Below are 22,425 nucleotides of genomic sequence, written 5' to 3'. Positions count from 1 at the left end.
AGGGTGTTTTCCTGGTGCATCATCATCATGTGTGGGCTGTCCTTTTCCCCCCCTCTCCATTCCCCCCCCCCCCCATTTGGAGTACTGTGCTATGGACACAGGGTTCCTTTCCCATTTCACTTAGCACTATTTTGCAGTAGTGTAGTTTTGCTCTTTAGTATAGTTTTGCTCTTTATGCCAACTGCACCCCTTCCTAGAGTTGGAAGACCTAAAGACGGTAGTGCATGCAAAAACTTTGAGGCTCAACTTCTGCAATGCGCTGTACATAGGGCTACCTTTGTGCCTAGTCCAGAAACTTCAACTAGTTCAAAATATGGCAGTCAGGTTGGTCACCAGTACATCTAGGAGTGAGCATATTACCCCAACATTAAAATCACTCCCCTGGCTGCCAATTAGTTTCCAGGCAAAGTACAAAGTGTTGGTCATTACCTTTAAAGCCCTACATGGTTTGGGTCCAGGTTACCTGTGGGATCGCCTTCTCCCATACAATCCCCCCCGCACACTCAGGTCCTCTGGGAAGGGTTTACTCCAGTCAGCCACAACTAGGCTGGCAACTGTTACCCAGAGGACCTTTTCTTCTGCCACCCCCAGACTGGAATGGCCTGCCGGAGGAGATCCATCAGCTTAAAGCATTCTCTGAGTTTAAGACAGCCGTAAAGACTAGTCTCTAACGGCAGGCCTACCCAGATGAATTTTAAACCTAAGAATTTTAAGAGGCTGTGATTGTTATTTTAATATTGTATTGGTTTTATATGCTCTTTTAACTAATTTTATGTATTATATTGTGTTTGGTGTTGTTCCCCGCCTCAATCCAGAGGGAGAGGCGGATAATAAATATATTATTATTATGGTTGTTGTTGTTGCACAATTTCGCAGTTGTACAATTGTGCAGTTATGCAACTGTACAGTTGTCTCAGGGAGGTTAGAGCATTCCCCATTCACCAAGTTGTGTACTTTTAGTTTAGGGGCTTAAGAAGTTTTTGTGCCACACATTTGCAGCTACTTCACTGCTACTTACAATGGCAGTAGCAGAGTCACTCAGCAACTGACTTGGGATCCATTTTAGAGGGATAAGTGCACACATAACCCTGATCTCAGCAGAGTTCTGCGCATGTGCACCTCGGGGAATTTGGTTCACCTGGGGAGGGTTACTTTACTAAAGTAACTGATACTTGATTTACACCAGCTCTTTGATCACGGTTTTTGCCAGGTTTTTTTTTCTTACCGCATTTTCAGTGATTTTCAAAATGGCAGAACAAACCTAAAAAATGACCAGAGGCACTCGAAGTTGACAACATCCTGAAAAGGTCCCACGAACTTCCATGAGTGAACAATCACATGTATGATAAATGTAAAAATGTCCTAGGTGACATCCAAGAACAAGACTTTTTCCAGCTTTACATGTGGCTGACATTAATTAAATTTTCAAATTGCAAATTTATATGTTTACTTAAATCTTTTAGTTGTGTATCCACAGAAGGCACAAAGCCTGGAGAGTCTGTGTACTTTGTGCTTGGCCTGACCTTGCAAATATTTATTTCTGCTCTAGGCTGTGAACTCCAAGGCAGTCAAGGTAGTCCCCAAGGTAAAATGTACCATAAAGTTACCCATGCACGGTAGCAATTAAACTCAAAATGTAGTGGACCTTCTGAAATGGTAACCTTAGGAGCTGCCTGCCTGGAAGCACCCTTAGAACCATTCTTTGGGGTTCTTTCGTATATCTGGGTCTCAGCTATAACTAGTATAGTTTTGGATGAAAAGTTGATGATATCGTAAGGGGGCAGCCAAGAGCCCACCCCAAAATTGAGTGGCGTTTCTAGTAGTGAAAATGAAAAAAAAACCTCTGCCCCTTTTTCAACTCTTATTTGTATTATTATATATATTGAAAGTTTGAAATAATGATATCTTCATTATTCCATTCCCTATTACAGTAACCAGAACCAAAATAGTACTCAAAACGGTGACTTGCTGACCTCTCCCCCAATTAAAGTTTGTCTGTTTCTACATGAGCCATTTTTCATGTACTAGTGATTGTTCACTCAAAGAAGTTTGTGGGTCCTTTATTTATTTATTTATTTTATTTATTTATCATACTTATACCCCGCTCCTCAGCCAAAAAAGGCTCTCGGAGTGGCTTACACTTAGCAAAAAAGACAGTCCCTGCCCTCAGGCTTACAGTCTAATAAAGACATGACACACAAGGAAAAGGAATCCAGGAGGGAGGGAGGGAGGAGAGAGAGAGAGAGAGAGAGAGAGAGAGAGAGAGAGAGAGAGTCCAAGAGGAGCAGGCCCCGATGTTACTTCTGCCTGCTCCTGTCCCTCGGTCTTTCTTCTTCCCCACAGGGCCTTTACATGATGTCGTCAACCTGTGGTGCATCTCCCATCGTTTTTAAGCTTTATTCCACCATTTTATAAATCGCCAAAAATGAAGTAATAAATATAAATCACCATCAAAGAGATTGTGTACTACCAGACTTGTGCAATATTGCAGCACCATCTACTGGCTGTATAAATGAAACATATGGAACTTGATCACAAAGAAAATAGGATGGAAAGTGGGGAAGCAGCACATGTATTAGCCTTGCTACAGTTGTCCATGCTCTTATACCCTCTCGTTCGGATTACTGCAATGCGTTATACGTGGGGCTGCCTTTGAAAATGGTCCAGAAACTTCAACTGGTACAAAACAGGGCAGCACGTTTACTAACAGGGACTGGCCAACAAGACCACATCACGCCAGTCCTCTTCCAGCTTCATTGGCTGCCAGTCCAGGTCCGGGCCTGATTCAAAGTGCTGGTATTAACATTTAAAGCCCTAAATGGCTTGGGGACAGACTATCTGAAGGAATGCCTCCTCCCATATGTACATGCCCAGACCCTAAGGTCATACTCAGGGGTCCTTCTCCGTGAGCCCCTGCCAAATGAAGTGAGGCAGGTGGCTACCAGGAGGAGGGTCTTCTCTGCTGTGGCCCCGGCTGTGGAATGAGCTCCCTAAGGAGGTTCACCTGGCACCTACAATATATTCTTTCAGCTGCCAGGTGAAGACCTTTTTATTCTCTCAATATTTTAACAGTTTATAAATTTAATTTTAAGTTTGCTGTTTTAAATTTGAATTTTAAAATTGTATTTCTGCACTGCTGCTGATTTTATCCTGGTTGTGTTTTTATATAGTATTTTATATCATGTTTTTATAGTATTTGTTTTATATTTTGAATGGTTTTAATTTGTGTGAACTGCCCAGAGAGCTTCAGCTATTGGGCGGTATAAAAATGCAATAAATAAATAAATTATGCTGATCAGTAACCTGCAAAGACTCTGGAAGACAATGCCCCCATAAGGATTTTTTGCTTCAATGTAGAGAAGGTCTGCATCTAAATTGATGAATCTGTTGATCTGACGAATTAATCCTTGCAGCTCTAATAATAATCTGTGTTCTATCGTCCACTTTCATATTTTTGAGATTTAAGGACACACCAAATCAGTCTTCCATGCCTACTGGGGATGACGGTAGAGGTGTAGTCCAGTACACCTCAAGGGCACCAGGACATTGGGGAAAGTTGCACTAAGTGGGCAGAGGTATTTCCTGTGGACATGCTTGCATAGAGATTTTTTTGAATCTGATAAGGGAGGGGCCATAGCTTGGTGGCAGAGCAGGCCCTTTGCTTGCCAAAGGTCCCACATTCAGTCTCCAGTATCTCGACTGAAAGAATCTCAGGAAGAACCTAGAGACACTGTCAGTCAGGATAGAGACCGTGGTAGGCAACCTGGTACCTTCCAGATGTTTCAGATTACACCTCCTATCATCCCCAGCTAGGCTGGCTAATGGCCAGGGATTATGGAAGGCAGGCATGAATGCTGGTCTGTTGGGTTGGGTGCTGTTTTTATTTTGTATTTGTTTTATGATGGTTTAAACCAAGTTTTATTTTTATCAATGTGCCATTTTCTTAGTAGAAAGGCAGGGTACAAATCAAATAAATAAATAAAACAACTGCAGGGTACCAGGTTACTTTTACCCATGGAATTTAGACAATGCTAGGCTAAGGGCACAATCCTATGCATGATTAGACAGGAAAAAAAGTCGTACAACTCCCAGCATTCCCCAGCCAGCATGCTTGGGAGTTGCAGGACTTTTTTCTGTCTAAACATGCATAGGATGCACCCTAAATGGACCAGCACTCTGACTCAGTATCAGAGCTCTTCTTCTGATCATCTGCCAATGCCCCCTGCTGCAAATCATCATCGCTTATGCATAACTTTCACAGACTCCTTTCCTGCCCACACTGTAGACCAGAGAAAACATGAGCAGTGATGGGTTGCACTGTGGCTATGCAAAGTACCCACAATTCCCCGCCCCCAGGTACTGCTTCCACATTTTCAGTTTGGCCATCAAGCAAGGAACAGGAAATACAGAACCTTCCTATGCAGAGACATATTTTGTACGTTCCCCTGTGGAGATAAGGAGCCCAAATCTCACTTCGATGCACCTTCACTGAAAACAGTGGAGCTGACTGGTCATGCAGAGAGAGAACGCCGGAGCGCCTGATTCATGGCCATGAGGTTGCTGCCAAATCCAGCTTCGCAGAACGCAACACCGGCAAAGGCAGCATGTGACCAAGTCCTATTCCAAAAGGTGGGGACCACCCACCTGGTAAGGCCCTCCTGGAATCTGGTAACCAGCCAGCCAGTGATGCAAGAATACTGTAATACCTGATGGGGGGAAAACAAAAGTTGCAGGTCAATCTATTAGTGGTAGAATGTTTAACTTTCCATCCTTGCAGCTCCTGCCCTCTGAGGAGGCTTATCTGTTTTTACTTTATAGTTTTTGATGGGTGATTTAATATCACAGTTGTGTTCCACTTGAATGTTTCAGCTGAGGCTGATGTTGAGACAAGAACAATGTTTTTGTGTTGTTTTAAAAATTGGGGGTGCAGAGGGGGCAGAAAGAATAATGATCTTCGAAGTCTGACCTCTTGGCACAACAGAGAGATTTATCAGAGGGGGCATGTGACTTGTTAAGTAAGACACACAACCCCGGCTTGAAGGAAACAGCTGCTCATTTATGCTTTAGCACTTGGCAGCTGGACAAAGAAGGGAGATGTTTGTGTTGAATACCTCTGCAGAACCAAGTACAGTAAGTGATTTTCCCTGTTGTCTTCGGGCTGTGTGTGTGCATGCGTGCGTTGCTTTATTTAAGCACGAAGGCTTCCTAGTTTCTCTTCAGGCTTCTGGCAAAATCCCCTTAACAGCTAAAAAGCAGTTTGCCACCACAGGACTTCTTCCTTGTAGAACAGAAATAAAATGGGGACCTTGTCGTGTTTTGCTTCAATGAGGAAAAAGTAAAATGGAATAACTAGTTGACTCTCAAAGTCCTTTATGGTTTGGCTTATCAGGTTCAGTACAGAACAGAGATCCTGTGTCTTTAAGAGCTAAGGAAGAAAGAATTTTGGCAGCTACAACTGCTCCCAGCTATAGTGTTGCAGCTGAGAAGTTCTCCCCTCTGCAAAACAATTCAAGTACAGAAACCCTGTTTTACTTTGGAACCGGGCAGCCCTGTTTATGATCTGATGGTTTGGTTTCCTTGTAATGTCATGAACCAGGTAGCAATATAATGCCAGCGTTGCATTTCAGTTTAACCTTACCACTGTAGTTTACGAGAAGCTCATTCAAAAAACAGCACAACCAGTCTCAGGAGTTATTATTTGTGGTGTGGCTGCAGGCAAATAGAAGAACACAGATTTTTGGTTTATACAAATGAAACAGACCGATGCCATCTTTCATAAGTAGTGCTGAAGAATCCTTCTGATAGCATTATTCCTGTTTACATAACTGTTGTTCGTAGGGAGTCTTGTAAACACCTGTGTTGTAACAGGCAGTATGTTTTGCTGATATAACTGGCCTTTACCAATTGTTTGTATTTTTGATGGATGTCTTGTTTGGACAAACAACCTTGCTCCAGGTATCAGTGGCTATAAAGTTGTGGTGGCAGGGAGGAGGAGTGTGGTGGCAGCACTCGTGTCTTGCTTGCCGACTTCCTGGGGGCATCTGATTGCCTCTTGTGGCAAACATAATGCTTGACGAGATGGATCATTGATCTTATATTCTTAGGTTCCCTTAACTAGTCTTATCTGAATAGTACTCCAAAGAGTACTAGAATCATGGCAGAATACAAATGAGTGTATTCAGTGTGTCCAGGTTTATTTATTTTTTATATATCGCAGTCAGGTGCTTGTACTTTGGATAAAACAACAGAAACCACATGGGCATAAATTACAATTTATTAGGTATGTGTAGTTTGGGTCACATTCATGGGAATTAAGATCGCAGAATGATAAGACTTTGGAGGACAGGGAAGTCTTCGAGTCTGATGCGTCATAGCATTCACCTCCGTTTTCCAGGATCTGTCCACACAATTAATGTCAGGTGATGACACCTCTTGTGAACAACCCAGGTCATGTCCCAACAAAACATGCATCTGTTGCAGGAGAATTATGTTTCTGCATCACTGAAACTGCAATAGTTAATTGCTGAGAAAATACTTTCCCCCCAATCTAAGTGAGAGGTCCTTTTGCTGTCAGTAGCCTAGATTACACTGTGGTTCTGGAGGTTTCACAGGCAGGTACCTATTGGCTAGTGTCTGTAACTTTGCATGTAACAAGTGATACACTGTTCCCCTTATATGTCTGCATCACTTCAAAATATTTTTTTAAAGTTCCTTTTTTTGTTTTGGTACTACATTTTTAATTTTTAGTTTTAATAGCTGGTACTCCTCAGAGTCTTATTGTGGCAACAGGACTACTCATCTGCCCCTTTAAAACCTGAAGAACACCAACATCTGTACCCTCTGTGATAGCCAGTGATCCACAAATAAATTATTTTAAACTAAAGCCTTTATTATTTTTTTGTAGCTAGGTGCTCCGGATTGGGACTATGATGCCTCTGTGCCATTTTCTCATGAAAATTGCCCTACAAAGATACTATTTGCCCAGATAGGAAAACATTTGTGCACATAGGAAAAACATATTGGGGCAAACAGCTGCTTGGGGTGGGTGGGGACATGGAGAATGGCGCCGCCCCCTCTCATTTCGCCATTTCTAAAAAATACCATACTTTTTTTGTTGTGGGGGAAGAAGATATCGAGGTCTTGTAAAGCACTTGTAAACTACCGTGAGTGAGCAATCATGAGTTCACAATAAAAGGTTCTTGCATTCTGGGTTTACAAGTTCAAAGTCTCCTTCCCTTTTGCCAATGAGAGTTGAGATTCAAACATACCCCTCAAGGGAAGACTGCAACCCAACATACTAAATTGTGCAATGTCCATATCAGCTCTTATTCCCCCCCTGTATTTTTGGGCTTCACACCAGTGAATTTTTCCTTTATTTGATATTGTTTCTATAGTGCACACTCCCCTCAATGATAATGTGGATGTGTGTGTGTGTGTGTTTCTAACTGATTATATGGAATTCTTAGGAAGAGAGAGAATGAGCAACAGGGGGCCAGGAATGTGTGAAACGGCATCTCCCACTTAGGAGTGGCTAGAAAAATAAATGGATTTTCCATTCAGCTGGAAGCTGATAATGGCTTTGCTGTAAATGGGTAGGTGCATTTCAGTGTAGAAAGGAAACACTCTCAAGCACCCATAGCAAATCACTATCAGTGGAGGTCAGATATAAAGCAAAAGGACACAATCCTGCTAGATGGTTGCCGGATGTGCTGTGTCAGATGCAAAGTTGAGGCAAAAGTGGGGTCAGTCCAGCCCTCCTGCAGCTGATTCTGCTCGCCAGAGTACCCTTTCTTCCTTTGCATTTTCAAAAGCATTTTATAGTCAGGAGTGGCTGGTTGGGCTCATTTTATTATTTGTACGTTCAGATGAATTGCCCTTTTCCCACCCCCCACAACCAAGTGGAGTTTATTTGTTTAACATCAGTACATCAGAAACAAACGCCATTTTATTCCTGTAATCACTATAGTGTCGTGATTGAATTGAGTTTAAAAAGTGAAACTGTACATGCTCAGATTCAGAGACTGGGTTCGGACAACACGATGACCCACAATATGTTAACTAATCCACAGTGAGTTATTTAACCCACTGTGGGTTATTATGCATGGGGCAAGATTTTTTTAACCCACAGTGGTTTAGTTTGCCGAAATAATCCACGCAAATAACCAATGATGTGCAGAGTGGGTCATTTAAACCACCGTTGGTTATCATGTTGTATGGTGGGCACCGTTGGTTATTTTCGTTGGCTACAGAGCTGCTAGGCAAGAGCGGTCAAAGTGGCAACTTCCGCTCTACTTGAGCTGGCAGAACTCTGTTTTCGGCACTAAGGGATGATGGCATACAAGTGGGAGGACTGAAAGGACGAGGGAGGGGGGACGAGTTAGTCAACGCTCCATGGATTAATAATCAACTCACAATTGTTTATAACCAACTCACAGATGGTTATTTTTCTGGTTGTTTGGGGAGCAAGTGCAAAATAACGAATTGTGTGTTGACTATTAACCACCATTGATTATTGTGGAGTCTGAACACAGCCAGAATATTATTATTATTATTATTATTATTATTATTATTATTATTATTATTATTATTTCTCCTCCTCCTCCTCCCCCGAGTTGGACAAATAAGGTGTTTTTTTTGGGGGGGGGTACTCCAACGTATCAGGAACGCAAAAGCAGTTGTGAAGCACGGAATGGTGTTGGTGGAGAATAATACACATGGTTGTACCATTACGTCCAGGAACTAAAATTATCTAACTGCTTCACTGCACCCTCTCCCAAGAAGAACCAAGCCTTCTCCAAGCAGTTCCCAGTATCAGCATGAATCTGTGAGCTCCATTTGCTCCACAGCCTATAACTGGAAATTCACGGCTATTTATACACAGCCATGAGGTTGTCAATTTTTCTTCTGGCAGGGATCCCATGTTGTTAACATCTGCATGACAAGCAGAAATGTAGCAGGTAGAGCTTTTCCCACCTGTACACCAGGAACAGCTGCACTTGCTGAATTCCTGCTTCTCTCACCACAGACCTGCCAGAAAATAAATGTTGGCAACCCACACTGGATGGCGGAGTGCAGTTGTTTGAACCATGCGGACTAGTCCAGTTAAGCTGTATTTTATCTTTCCTATGGGCATTTTCATATATGAGACTTGCTTTGATTAGATTGTAATTGAAAGTAAAAGCTGCATCAGATGTTAATCTATATATCTATAAAATGAGACAGGCTGAAAGGTGATTTAAGCCCCACATGTGAAAACACAACTATCTTGTTAAGCATATAAGTTGTAACATCACCATATACTGGCACTTTCATAAGAACGCTCCACCATAAATGGCCAGCTCCATGGTGACTTTTTTACTCCAAAACTTCCCCATGAATTGGCATTGATTCCCATAGTTGATTCCTATACGTTGACATTGTTACATATTGCTTATATTGGCACTGACAATAGTTGAGCAACGATTGGGCGAAATCCAGTTGTTTGTGCAAGCTTGCCTTCCACTTGTGCAACAGATCCTTTCCTTCACCTGCTTCCCCCTCCAGCACCCCAAAAGGCTCTCCAAAGGGTTGGGGGGGGACTTACAGAACATTGTATGCTGGATCTTACGAAACAGCAGCGGGAGGGGGAATCACCCCCAAATGGAAGGGAGAATCTTCCACTTCTCATGCAAGATTCCCAATTTTGGGAATTCCCCTCTCCCACTGGAGCCCAATAAGATGCATTTTACAATGTTCTGTAGGTCTCCCCCAACCCTCTGGAGTGACTTTTGGGAGTGGGGTGTACAGGGGGCTGCTGTTGCTGGGGGGGGGGGGGAGGAAGGAAAGGGAAAGATGTTGTGGAAACTTGCCTTTCACTATCACAACATTGGATTTCACCCACCATCTCTACTGAAGAATCTGAAAAGAAAGATTGGAACCTAATACAAGAAAAATCTTGATGCTTCTTTATAGTGGAACTTCTTTGGCCTAGGTGATGAATTTTGATTTGCCATGATGTAAGGATATATGCAATACTGCACAAATGTACCTAGTCTCACAGATAGTCTTTGGAGGCCCTATAGTGTATTCCCTTAATGTGCTGTGCTATTTGAGACAGGGTCATCTTGGTGGTGGCACTGATAATGTGGGGTAGCACTGATATTGTGGAGCCCCCCCACTCCTCTATGGTTGTCTCCCTAATGGGATTAGGACCCTGCTATTTTAGAGGGAATTTGAGATAGGGGTTTTTTTGCCATTAAATCGTTATTCAGCCTTGTTGTGTTATTGCTACTATTTCTGTGTTGCAGTGCTCTTTTATGATGCTCTATATGGTTACTTTTTATATTGGTTAAATTATCAGCTCCTTTCAGATGGAAAAGCAGATTATCAATATTTCGAATAAATAAACATTAGTCCATCCTGCCTCCCACACAATCAGTTGTGCTTTCAAACTAAATTGAATCTCTGTCGTTAATCCAGGGCTTTTCTACATGAAGTTCTTAACCCACACCTTTACCAAGTCTTCTTCTTCCAGATTCTTTGCAGGATTAAAATGAGCTTATTTACATGTTTTTTTCCTGGGTTTTTTTTTCTCACTGCCTTTCTATATGTTTTACTATACAACCACTAGGTGGCACTGTGGTATAGCAGAATTGCACAATTCCACAAGATTTCTAGGGCATTATAAAGGCCACTCAGAAGAAGTATCATACTTTCCTCATTAGGAAAAAAAACCGTGATCATGGTTGCAAAGTGCAGGAGATACCCTAAAGGATGGCAACATCATGTAAAGGACCCACAAACTTCCGTGAGCGCACAATAAAGTTCTCATGAGCTGGAGAAGTGTACCTTTTCCTCTCTGGTACTTGCATTCCAGCTGGTTTCTTTCATTGAACAACTGGGATGAACAATGTAAAAGTAGTGATGGTGGGAAATCTCTTTTTAGAACGATGAACTCAACTGTAATGATTTAGCCCAGATGCAAACTGTACTCTCACTCTCTTCCTTCCCACTCTTCCCCCTTCCCCCACAGTTTTCTGGTGAAGTGCAGCAGAGAATGCGACTGACAGTCATCTAATGGGGGCCCTCCTGCTCTGCTTCGGTGTGCTGAAAGCACGTTTACTCTTTTGACAATGGGGTCCAATACGCTTGGGAAAGCTGCTACACTGAATGAACTATTAAGCACCTGCATTACAATGTTTGGTACGAATCTTCCATTTTTCCTAAGTCTGTCTAAATGTTCTTTTTTTTTTCTTTTTTACTGCACAGTATATTGAGTCAGTATTGTTGCAATTCTATTCATTCAATTGCAGCTTGTCCCTCGTGTCTTTGGACTAATCTGTCTAGTGTAAATATACTTTCTCCTATTAGGATCTTCTGCTAGATTTGGACAATGCTGGATTTGGACAATTTGCACATGTATAGCCATAATAACTTGGATGTCAGAGATGACAAAAGGAGGGGAAATCCGGAGATGGGATTAGGAGGTGGTTGAATCTGTGCAAAGTCAAAACAAGCCACAAACAAGAAATTAGCGGAAGATATTTACAAGATGGGTGTGGCTGGGTGTGAATGGTTTAACTATGCAAAATCAGCCAAGTATTTGTTGTTGTAGTTTTAAGGGAAAGGATTCTGATAATAAATAAGGACAGGTAAGATGATGATTAGTCAAGACTAATCACGGAAGATATGTAGAACACATTATATACTTCACACATTATATACTTCCTGCATGAAGGAAATGTCTCTGTAAGGGAAAGGAATGCACTCCATACCAATTGAAATGTTGCTATTGTTTCATGTTTGCTGAGAAAAGTACTGGTATGAACACTTGCCCAGTGTAGGGCAAGGTAGTCTCACCTCACTTGAAATCATGGCAGGTACACTGTTCCTTACATGGAGATTATGTAGGGGAAATGTAGTGCGTGAAGCAGCCCTAAAGAAATGGAGCTCTAATCAGGGCCAAAGTCTGGATTTCAGATTGCTCCTCATGATAAAATGACAAAGGGGCCTAAGACAGATCTATCCCTCAAAAAACAGCTGGTGTACACACACCTGTACATTGACATGATAAGTGACTTATCCTGTCTTTTGTAATGTGCTCATCTCACTGCTAATATTCAATATATTTAATGTAAGCTATATTTTTACCTTTGCAAATACCACTTTAGAGATATTTGTGTGTGTATGTTTGTGTGATATTCAGCTGGCTTTAATATGAATCTTCAGTAATGTGCATTCTTCGGTTTTGATTGTCATATCTACGTTTTTGCAGATCACAAAGGGGAACTGAGTAACAACAATTTGCCAAGAACCTTCCTTTTAATGCACCGCTGGTATCTAACATCCACAGAACTGGCAGGCAAACTTCTCTCCCTATATCCTTTCAGAAAGTTATATTGGTGGTACCAAGAATCTGTTTAGTCATCACCTGAGTGTTTTCAGTGCTTTTTTTAGCAATGAAATGGAATAATCTGGAATTTTGACCTTTGACACTGCGGAGAATCAGGGCTTGTATAAAGTCTGTACATTCTGTGAATTACAGTTTTGAAAATATTTGTTGGAGAGATGTTAATATCCATTCTTAGCAGGAGGGACAAATTATTTATCTTCTTGAATGTTAAACAATTCCTTGTTAATTTAAAATTATAAAATTGAATATACTTTTCAATAATAATAATAATAATAATTAGTAGTAGTAGTAGTGGTGGTGTCTTATTTAGGAATTAATTTTAATGAATGCATATCCTGCCTCTCCAAAAATATTTGAGATCGCTTACATGGGAGAAGCATAAAATAAACCTAACAACCAGGGTACAATTCTGTGCATGTTTAGACAGAAAAAAGTCCTAAAATGTCTAGCATCCCCCTAGCCAGAAAGGCTGGTTGGGAGTGCCGAAACTTGTAGGATTTATTTCTGTCTAAACACGCATAGGATTGCACCCTCAATGAGGTAAAATCAAATTAACTAAAGTGGCCAAAAGACTAGCACAGCACAACAGTAACTGATAAAATATGTCTGTTTTTGAATCAAACCACAAAACCGTACCTTACAAAAATTATTGAAACTGAGAGACAAAAAGTTTTATTATTTATTTTATTTGTTTATTACATTTTTATACTACCCAATAGCTGAGGCTCTCCAGGCAGTGCACAACTGAAACCATAAAAATACAATAAGTATACAATAAATTTAAAACTTTGAAAGTTTTCTTTAACTAAGCTACATATAGAAATGCCAACGGGGAAAACTGCAATGAAATCCGCTTAAAAATCTGCTACTTCATGAGGTAAATGGGATTTTGTTCCATAAGGAAGTATATGTCTGTATATTTATTTATTTATTTATTTATCTATCTATTTAAAACAGTTGTATCCCTCCCTATATCATTAAGATCTCAGGGCGGCATATTCTTGGCACTTAAAAGATGGAGGCTGCCTTGTCCACTCTGGAGACAGTGGAGGCACCATATGGAGAGTCAAATGTTACATGAGATCACTGATCAGATCTCCTGAATTCTTTTTCTTTTCTTCAAAGCACCCTCACCATTGGGATTGGATCGGGGCTGTGGGGAAGGGAGGTTAACCCTTTCCCCCTGTGCCATTTTCATAGCTTAATTCCCCCCTCCTTGAAGCTGCTAGTAGCTTTATAGTGGGGGCGGGGAGTGAAGCATCCATACGTTACCTGTCCCCTGGAGAGCGAATATCAGCTTCTGGGGGTGGCCAAGTTCAACTGGGGAAATTATAATAAGGAAGGGCCATAGCTCCATGTTGCACATAGAACTGAGATCTCCAATGCGGTGCCCACAGGCCGCAATGTGCCCAGAGACACTTCTCTTGGCTTCCACCTGGCTGCCTGCCTCTCCTGATTTATATTTTATTTTTAAAGGTGTTTTTTTAATTGAAAAAAAAAATAACTGGGAGTCTGGTATGCTGCAAAGGAAAGTTGCCAGCCTTCAATACTGTCTTTATTTCCATGAATGCCTTTTGGACCCACATCTCCGAGTTTCAACTGTTTGCATTCTGTGAAATGAGAGCTGAAGAAGAAAGCTGTGGGTTCAAAAGAGTGGTTTTGGGTTTTGGAACTCAGACCACCCCTCTGCCTAGTACTCAGGTTTTTGGGCAAGTTACTTTTCTTTTACTCTCATTTGTAAAATTTCGTTCTGGGAAACTGGTGTTTTGTGATGAGCCATATCCACCTTGGCAACCATTTTGTGCCTACACTCGACATTCCAAATGTGCCCATTGACTCAAAATATTTGGGGACCCCTGACGGAGAAGGTTTCAAGTTCAGTTCCCCATAACTCCATGTAAAGTGTCCACACAAAAAGGGAAATCCAGCAGGGCTGGAAGGGCCTCTGCCTGAATCCCCTACAATACTGTTGCCAGTCAGAGTATGGGGCTAGCTGAACCAGTGGTGGTTCTGTATATAGCAGATGCATGTGTTTATGAACCAGCCTGCCTGATTGGTAATATTTCCCCATAGTCTTTGAGAGTTACAGAGCAGACCCTCTAGTTTACAAATTTCAATATAATGTTTGTAAGGTCTTTACCAATAATAATAATAATAATAATAATAATAATAATAATAATAATTGCCCTTTGTTACAATGGGTGCCATTTTGGAATGGAGTGTTATGCTTTTATAAAGTGGGCTTCAATATTTGCATGGCAGGAAAAGATTAAATGGTTGGGCTCCAGAGTGATGGAAGAGCCCATGGTCAAAGCATGTCTCCTGCCAAGGCTATTGATTAAAGGCACAAAGTTCTCCAACTGAGAATATTTTAATGAAGGACCATTTCCCAAATGCTAAGCAAGTTACGCTATTTTCATAGGTAAAAAATTGAATGAAAAGATATATGAATAACTTTTCTGTCATGATTTCAGATACTGGATTTTGGAATTTCCAGCAGAATTTAATCTAGACCTTGGTTTGGTTCGTCTCACAGAGGAATTTCAAGAATTAGCCAGCCGCCTAGGTTACGAAGAGCATATCCACCTTATTGATATCTCTAGCATGTAAGGATTATCATCTGTACCAAAGATTGATTAACCAGCCAGGGTTCCATAAACCTCCCTTTGGCAGCTGTAACATACAAGGAAATTTGCAAGGCAAGACTACATCTATAGGACAGCCGAATGTGTTTTTGTGCGCACTTTCAAAGCACCAATTTATTTATTCATTTAATAGGTCCTTCCAAAATGCTGTTGAGCATTGGGGCAGGGGCTGTCACTGGCGAGGGGGCTGGAGGCCACACTGGTGAGATGGCAAAGAGCAGCACAGTCGTTTTTGCTCACTTGGCTCCTGCCAAGTGGCTCTGTAGCTGCTTCAGTCGAGCTATGGTGCTGGGTTCGGATATCACGATAAGCCACCCTGAGAACAAGCTATCCACAACAATCCTGCTATAAGCCATGGGTTCTCAGGGTGGCTTGTTCAGGAAAAACAACCCACGTTGAATCCCTGCACTGGATTTGTATGTCACGGTAAGCCACACTGATATTAACATGGCTCACAACCCATCATGGTGTGCGAACCCAAGCTTTGTTTCCTATACTCCCAATTCTGGGTTGGATCCAGATTTCCGTTTGATTAACGGTGCTGATGGAAGTGGATTTCTCCACCCTTTCCTTCCCACAGCAGCCCCTCCAATTCCCTGAAAATGCTGCATAGATAGTTAGCAGACCCTGCTGAATGGAGTGAGCTGTGATGTGGGAGGGAGGAATCCCCAGAAATCAAGCAGAAGGACTTTCCATGAACAAAGCCCTTCTTCTCACCCAAGGTATCTTCCTCTCGCAGAAGGCAAATCCTGGATCCAACCCTCTCTCTTTTAGAAATGTAAAAAGAAAGTGTTGACCAAAACTCCTTAGGTTGGAGCACAATACAGGTGTAGCTCATGACTCACCAGTCTAAAGACTGTTGCCTTAAGGGTTGTTCTACAGGTCTAAATCCAAGCACTGGATAAATTCAGCCTCCTCTCCAACATTCAACAGGCCTCTTCCTGTGTTTAATTATTGTACGCATTGTGAAACTGATAATCAGACATGACAGGCTGATCTAAAAAAAATTCATAACAGACAACTTTTTTGACAGCACATACTGGTTCAAATTAACTAGTTGCTTGCGTCACACATAGCTGCTCCACCTTGGAAAGTATCTTCTTTCTCTCAGCTGGCCCTGAAGAAACGTGACTTTTATTTTTTTAGAACAATTGCCTAGTTCCAAAAGATTAGACTTCCTGTGATTATCAATTGTACGAATTCTGTGAAATATCCTTCTATATATGGAATATAACAAAGATAACGATGGAACTTCCTGTTTCATAGGCAGTATACCTCTGAATACAGGTTTCTGGGGTCAAACAACAAAGAGAGGATTGTTGCCTTGGTCCTAAAATCTAGGATGTGCACAGGTAGCCATGAAGGCCAAGAATACTAGCATGTTGCAGCTTAAAGCTCCTTCTGCCAGTAACTAAAGACATTTAAACCTTTTATACTGGGGGGGGGGGGGATGCACAAAAGCCGGGGAGTGCTAAACTTTCAGTGGTTGCAGGAGAGGGAAGGAGCCAGGTGAAGGAGGCGGGGCCATCTGGGGAATCCCAGAAAGCCAGAATGGAACCCCAGGTGGGCTGGATTTGTCCCACAGGCCTGAGGTTTCTCCACCCACCCATGTCCTAGAGGCATCTGGCTGACTACTGTTGGAAACAGAGATGTTAGACTCCATGGATGCTTGGGCTGACCCTTAGAGACCCTCAAAGCAGCTCTCTGTTTCGCTGAGAGATATCAAACCCAGCCCCCTTTTGCAATGGGTGAAGATATCTCAGCTAAACGAGAACCCTATCTGATTTAACAAAATCCAAAATGCACAGTTTTGTCACTGTATGCCTTGCTAGGTACTATTGCCATTCTTGCACTTGGGTACTAGGTCCTGGGAGCTGTCCTTTTTTCTCTCTTTTACAGTCCTTCTTACGACTGGATGAGAAGAGTCACGCAAAGGAAAAAAACTTCCAAGAAGGGAAAAGCTTGCTTGCTGTTTGATCACCTGGAACCCATTGAGCTTGCTGAGCATCTCACCTTTTTGGAGCATAAATCTTTTAGAAGGATCTCTGTAAGAAATTTACAATTTCATATGCCACTTAGACTTTATGGCCAATATTACCCATGTTTATGAATCTGGCCATATGATGACAGATTCCATTCAATGGTACATCATGTCTCTGTGCTGGTTCACACATGCATGCTCATCTCTCATTGACTGTAACATCAAAAGATAACCTGCTTACTTGCATATGTGAATTAGCAATAATGGTATATTAATCACATTAAATAGAAGCCTTATATCACTCAACTTTATATCACAATAAACACTTATGTGAGTTTAAGCTGATAGGGGGTTGATACGTGACATCCGAACCCGGAGATTATACATTAATTGTAGGTGAAGTGTGGATTGTTCAACCCACAATTACCCTATAATGTCTAAGTTCAGGCATTGTGTAGCTTGAATATTAAAAATGGCTGCGGAATGCACATGGCATGCACTGCCGTTACGTGTGAACTGGGTCAATAACTTCTCTCCACTTAGGGACATGGGGAGCATGTAATAATGGAAACAGTTCTCACACCCAGTTGAGAGTCATTAGGTTTTGAATAATCAAGTGATGAAAGAGCAAGCAGTGTACATGCAGGTGTGAACCAGCTCTCAGGATAGCCTGTTATTTAAAAATGTTGATGTAGCATATATATTTATGCGATTTTAGAAATGCTACATAACAATGAAACTATTGTCTTTGTCTAGTTCACAGATTATCAGAGCTATGTGATCCATGGCTGCCTGGAGAACAACCCGACCCTGGAAAGATCAATCGCTTTATTTAATGGCATCTCTAAGTGGGTCCAGTTGATGGTCCTTAGCAAACCAACCCCTCAGCAAAGGGCAGAAGTCATCACAAAATTCATTAATGTTGCACAGGTAATACTGGCCATGGAGCCTCTTTTAGTCCAGTGGAATGAAATATCAGGAAATGCAGACCCAAAGACAGAGGGTCAGTGAGTGAGTTTACTGTCTTTAACTTTGTAGGGTAATATGACTCCATAGACTCTGGGGAAAAGAATTGAGGAAGGGCATGAAAGGGCTGAGTATAAATTTTGTGCTGGGCCTTCTTCATGGCCCTGATTAAAAGTGTTGGCAGAACTCAATACAAGGCCAGATAAGCATTTGTCAGGATGGATAGCAATGTACCTATGCTAGTTGCATCTCCCCGGTCAGCCAGTTCAGATATCCTACCATCTTCCACCATGTAGCTTTCCCTAAGATGGTGCCCTCCAGAAGGATTGTATTACAACTCCCATTATCCCGAGCCAGCACATCCATTGGGCATGCTGGAAGTTATTGCACAATGCATTTTGAGGGCACCAGGTTGGGGAAGGCTGCATTAGCGCTGACAAAGAAATAGGACTCCAAAACTGGCATTTCTATTATGATTGTCAATTCAGGTTCCTAGTTGAAAATTCAAATAAACTAAAACAAACTCACAGACTTCAGTACACATTGTACAATTCTCTCTCTCTCTCTCTCTCTCTCTCTCTCTCTCTCTGCAAAAGCTACAATTGCAGGCTTGGAAGTAATAGACTAATTCCAAAGAAATATGTTTAGGTTGAAATGAAAGATAGCTGCTTTAAGGCACAATCCTATGCATATTTAGACAGGAAAAAAAGCATACAACTCCCAAAATGCCCCAGCCAGCATGGCTGGCCAGGGCATTCTGCAAGCTGTAGGCCTTTGTCCTGTCTAAACATGCGTAGGATTGTGCCCTTATTTTATTTTATTGTCTTTGATAGACATCTTTTCAAAAACATTTTAGTCTAGCCATTTATTGATTTCTTTGCTAGCCTTTTTTGAATTTCAGTTTTGAAATGTTGTGTCTCAATTTCACACACATCTTTCTACCTTTCAGTTTTAAAATGATTTTCATCCATCAGTCCCAGTGGCCAAGATCCATTATTCTTTGTCTTGGGAATAAGGATGTGTAATTACCCAACTCAATACTAATTATCCTTTGGATTGTCTGTTCCTAAACCACACACTTAGCCTGCACGGACAATGAAACCACAGGCCGTATATTCTCTCTAGTTACAGTCATATACCTAATTTCTCCACAGAAACTTCTTCATCTGCAAAATTTCAATACCCTGATGGCTGTTGTCGGTGGACTAAGCCACAGTTCTATTTCACGTCTCAAAGAAACTCATTCTCATCTTTCTCCAGAGGTTACTAAGGTATGGGAGTATCTTGATTTTTTTACTCATGGACCAGTATGGCTGTATTTGTTTTTTACATCCTACAATGGACTCGCAGTTGTATAAATTCTCTATAGAGGAGCATATACAATGTAAATGTGATTTTCCACTACTCCACTGGAGTAAGGGAGAACAAAAGCAAACACTGCTTATGCAGCTGTCTCATACTGAGACAGCCAATAGTCCAGCCTTCCTCAACCTGGGGCGCTCCAGATGTGTTGGACTACAACTCCCAGAATGCCCCAGCCAGCTGGCTGGGGCATTCTAGGAGATGCAGTCCAACACATCTGGAGCGCCCCAGGTTGAGGAAGGCTGCAATAGTCCATCTAGGTTGATTGGCAACATCTCTCCGAGGTCTCAGGTTTTTCTCAAGCCCATGTCTGTTTGAAGTGGAGATTGTAGGACTTGAGTCTGGACCCTCTGCATGCTGACCATGTGTTCCACCACTGAGCTATAGCCCTTCACCAAAAATGTGGAAGAAAATCATCTGAGTTACTTTTGCTATTGGATCATGGGTCCCCCCCAAAAAAACAAAATTAGGTTTCCAGTCTTCCAATAGGATTCTCCTCTTTAAGGTTGATCAAAGCAATGCTAAGAATGCCTTTGCGGAGTCTTGCTTCTTCTATGCCTTGTTTGCAGGATTGGAATGAAATGACCGAACTAGTCTCCTCCAGTGGAAACTACTGCAACTACCGCAAAGCTTTTGCTGACTGTGTTGGCTTCAAAATCCCCATCTTAGGCGTCCACTTGAAGGACCTGATAGCAGTTCATGTCATCTTTCCAGACTGGATCGATGAGAACAAAGTCAACATAGTGAAAATGCAGCAGCTTTCGGTCACCTTGAGCGAGCTGGTTTCCCTGCAGTCTGCTTCTCACCATCTCGAGCCAAACATGGACTTAATTAACCTGCTAACGGTAAGTTCCGTGAAAATTTGGTTTTGGAAATCTTCCTCCTCATCCTATTAGCATCACATAAGAACAGTCATTCTAAATCAGACCAAGGGCCTATTTAGTCCAGGATTCTGTTTGCCACAGTGGCCAAACAGATGGCTGCCCACAAGCAGGATATTAATGTGATAGCACCTTCCCACTTGTGTTCCCCAGTAACTGGCCTTCCCTGATACTGGAGGTAAAACGTAGTCATGATGGCCACGTAGTCATGATGGCCATAGTGACTACTAGTCACTGATAGCCTCACAGAGCAATCCTATGCTCACTTACCTGAGAATAAACCTCATTGAATTCTATCGGACTTACTTCTGAGTAGTCACTACACTTTAGAAAAAAAACCTTTGCTCCACTAATGAGCGCAAATCTGCAAAGGCCCATGGGATATTTGCCGGGAGCGGGTGGAAGGATTAAGGTGGAAACAAGCCATGGCAAGCCATGAAGCATCTGAACGTCTATTGGAAGTAATGTGGGTTAGCAAGTGTAGGTTATTTTCAGGATGGCTTATCTTGACATGCAGTGTCACCCAATGTCTAAAAAAGAACCTCCTAAACTTTTAATACCTGGGTCTGTGGGGGTTTTTTAAAGTAGAATTGGAGGCACACTTCACTCTTACATTCAAAGGGATACATATCTGTTTCTTTTTATCAGCTCCAATACAATGGCCAAGCTTCTTTATTGCATCTATGGGATACTCTAGGAACTAGAGTCTAGTTATTATTACCTTTGGGAACCTCACCCACTTGTTTGTCTAGTCATGGAGTAGGCAACATGGTGCCCACAGGCGCCACTGCCCCCCTCCCCCGACACCTTTCTTGACACAGGCCACGTTGACCTACCTCTTGCACTTAAAAAAAATGAACTAACACATTTTCATACCAGCAGCTGAGATCACTGTAAAATAGGTTTCTGTTCTTGCTGACAACTGTGGGTTCAAAGGAGCTGTTTAGTGTGTTGGAGCTCAGACTGCCCCTCTGCCTTTTACTCAGAGTTTTGTGTCTTTTGTGACACCTACCATGGCAGCCATTTTGTGGTAGTGCCCAGGGGGCTGTCCAAATGCTTGGAAAGCCCCGGGGTGGTGGGGATGGTGTCAATTATACAATGCTGCTGCAAACACGCATCTGCTCCAGGGCTTTCCGCCGAAGCTGCAGAGAAAAAAGAGTTGGGGACTTATCCCAACTTTTTTCTCTGGAGCAAGGCAAGGGCATGCAAAATGGTGTCAAGCCTGCCCCGCCTCACCTCACCTCAGAATTGCAGCAGAGGCGTGGCCAGGTAGTGTCTGGTGGAAAGCGACCTGCGATTAGTCGCCTTCCACCAGGAACAGGGCAGGGGTGGATGGCCACCCAGAAACCCCGTGCTCCCTTCTCAGCATTGGGATTACCTGACACCACCCCGGGGGAGGGAAAGCATGGGTTTGAAAGGGAGGCAGCACCAACCCAGCACCATGAAGACACCCCCCAGGACAGTTCCTCAAATTCTCAAATGTGCCCACAGGCCCCCGAAGGTTTCCCCACCCCTGGCCTTGTCAGTCAGAGTGCAGGGATGGGTTTCTGTTTTCATGGCAGTGGAACAGAAATTGGTATGTTGAAAATTTAGAGATGTAGATGTTTCTGAAAGAAAATTTGAAACACCTGTCAGCTATAACACAGGCTGTGTTAGGGAATCCTGGCATGTGCATCTTGGCCATAGAGTGCTGGATAATCTAATGCGGGAAGCTCCAATCCAGAAAAGCCCTCAGACGAGACAAATAACAACATCTGGACTAAACTATTGCAATACGCTCTATGTAGAGCTGCCTTTTAAAATTCTTTAGAAACGTCAACTGATGCAAAATTACAGCTGCCCTTAAATTGGTGATGACCAGGTGGTTGGAATATGTATTACAGGCAGGATTGGAGCATGTGCACCTTAGAAATGCCGCACCCATTCACCAGAGCAGACATTTGTTAATTATTCAGCAATATTTTATTTTCTCAAAACATGCTATAATGATGATGATGATAGTTGTTGGTTGTTGTTGTTCTAGTGATGCTTAGACAGGTATTCTAAAGGTAGGATCCAGCAGTGCCCTGACACTGGTGGCGAGTACCACTGGTTTCTGGAGTGCGGCTGTGGCTGGCCCCGGCAGTGGCAATATAGCGCTTTCGGGGGCAAGCCCCCAAACAACTGGAAACAGAAGTTTCTGGAAGGGGCTGGTGACAC

At 42.3% G+C, this 22,425-nt stretch overlaps 1 protein-coding gene across 1 annotated transcript in view; it reads left to right on the top strand.

The window, feature by feature from the left end:
• Positions 1-4,954: 4,954 nt before the first annotated feature.
• Positions 4,955-22,425, top strand: part of RASGRP3 (RAS guanyl releasing protein 3) — a 41,128-nt gene continuing 23,657 nt past the window's right edge. The window contains exons 1-9 of the mRNA XM_063124232.1: positions 4,955-5,130; positions 11,012-11,181; positions 12,254-12,356; positions 13,206-13,268; positions 14,866-14,997; positions 16,936-17,083; positions 17,774-17,947; positions 19,138-19,254; positions 19,915-20,190. Coding sequence (XP_062980302.1) covers positions 11,112-11,181; positions 12,254-12,356; positions 13,206-13,268; positions 14,866-14,997; positions 16,936-17,083; positions 17,774-17,947; positions 19,138-19,254; positions 19,915-20,190 — 1,083 coding nt within the window. The 5' untranslated portion in view covers positions 4,955-5,130; positions 11,012-11,111. The remainder of the gene's footprint in view (positions 5,131-11,011; positions 11,182-12,253; positions 12,357-13,205; positions 13,269-14,865; positions 14,998-16,935; positions 17,084-17,773; positions 17,948-19,137; positions 19,255-19,914; positions 20,191-22,425) is intronic.

This window comes from Elgaria multicarinata, chromosome 4 (assembly GCF_023053635.1).
Source record: "Elgaria multicarinata webbii isolate HBS135686 ecotype San Diego chromosome 4, rElgMul1.1.pri, whole genome shotgun sequence".
NCBI classification, from domain to species: Eukaryota; Metazoa; Chordata; class Lepidosauria; order Squamata; family Anguidae; genus Elgaria; species Elgaria multicarinata.
This window is presented reverse-complemented; position numbering and strand designations above follow the sequence as displayed.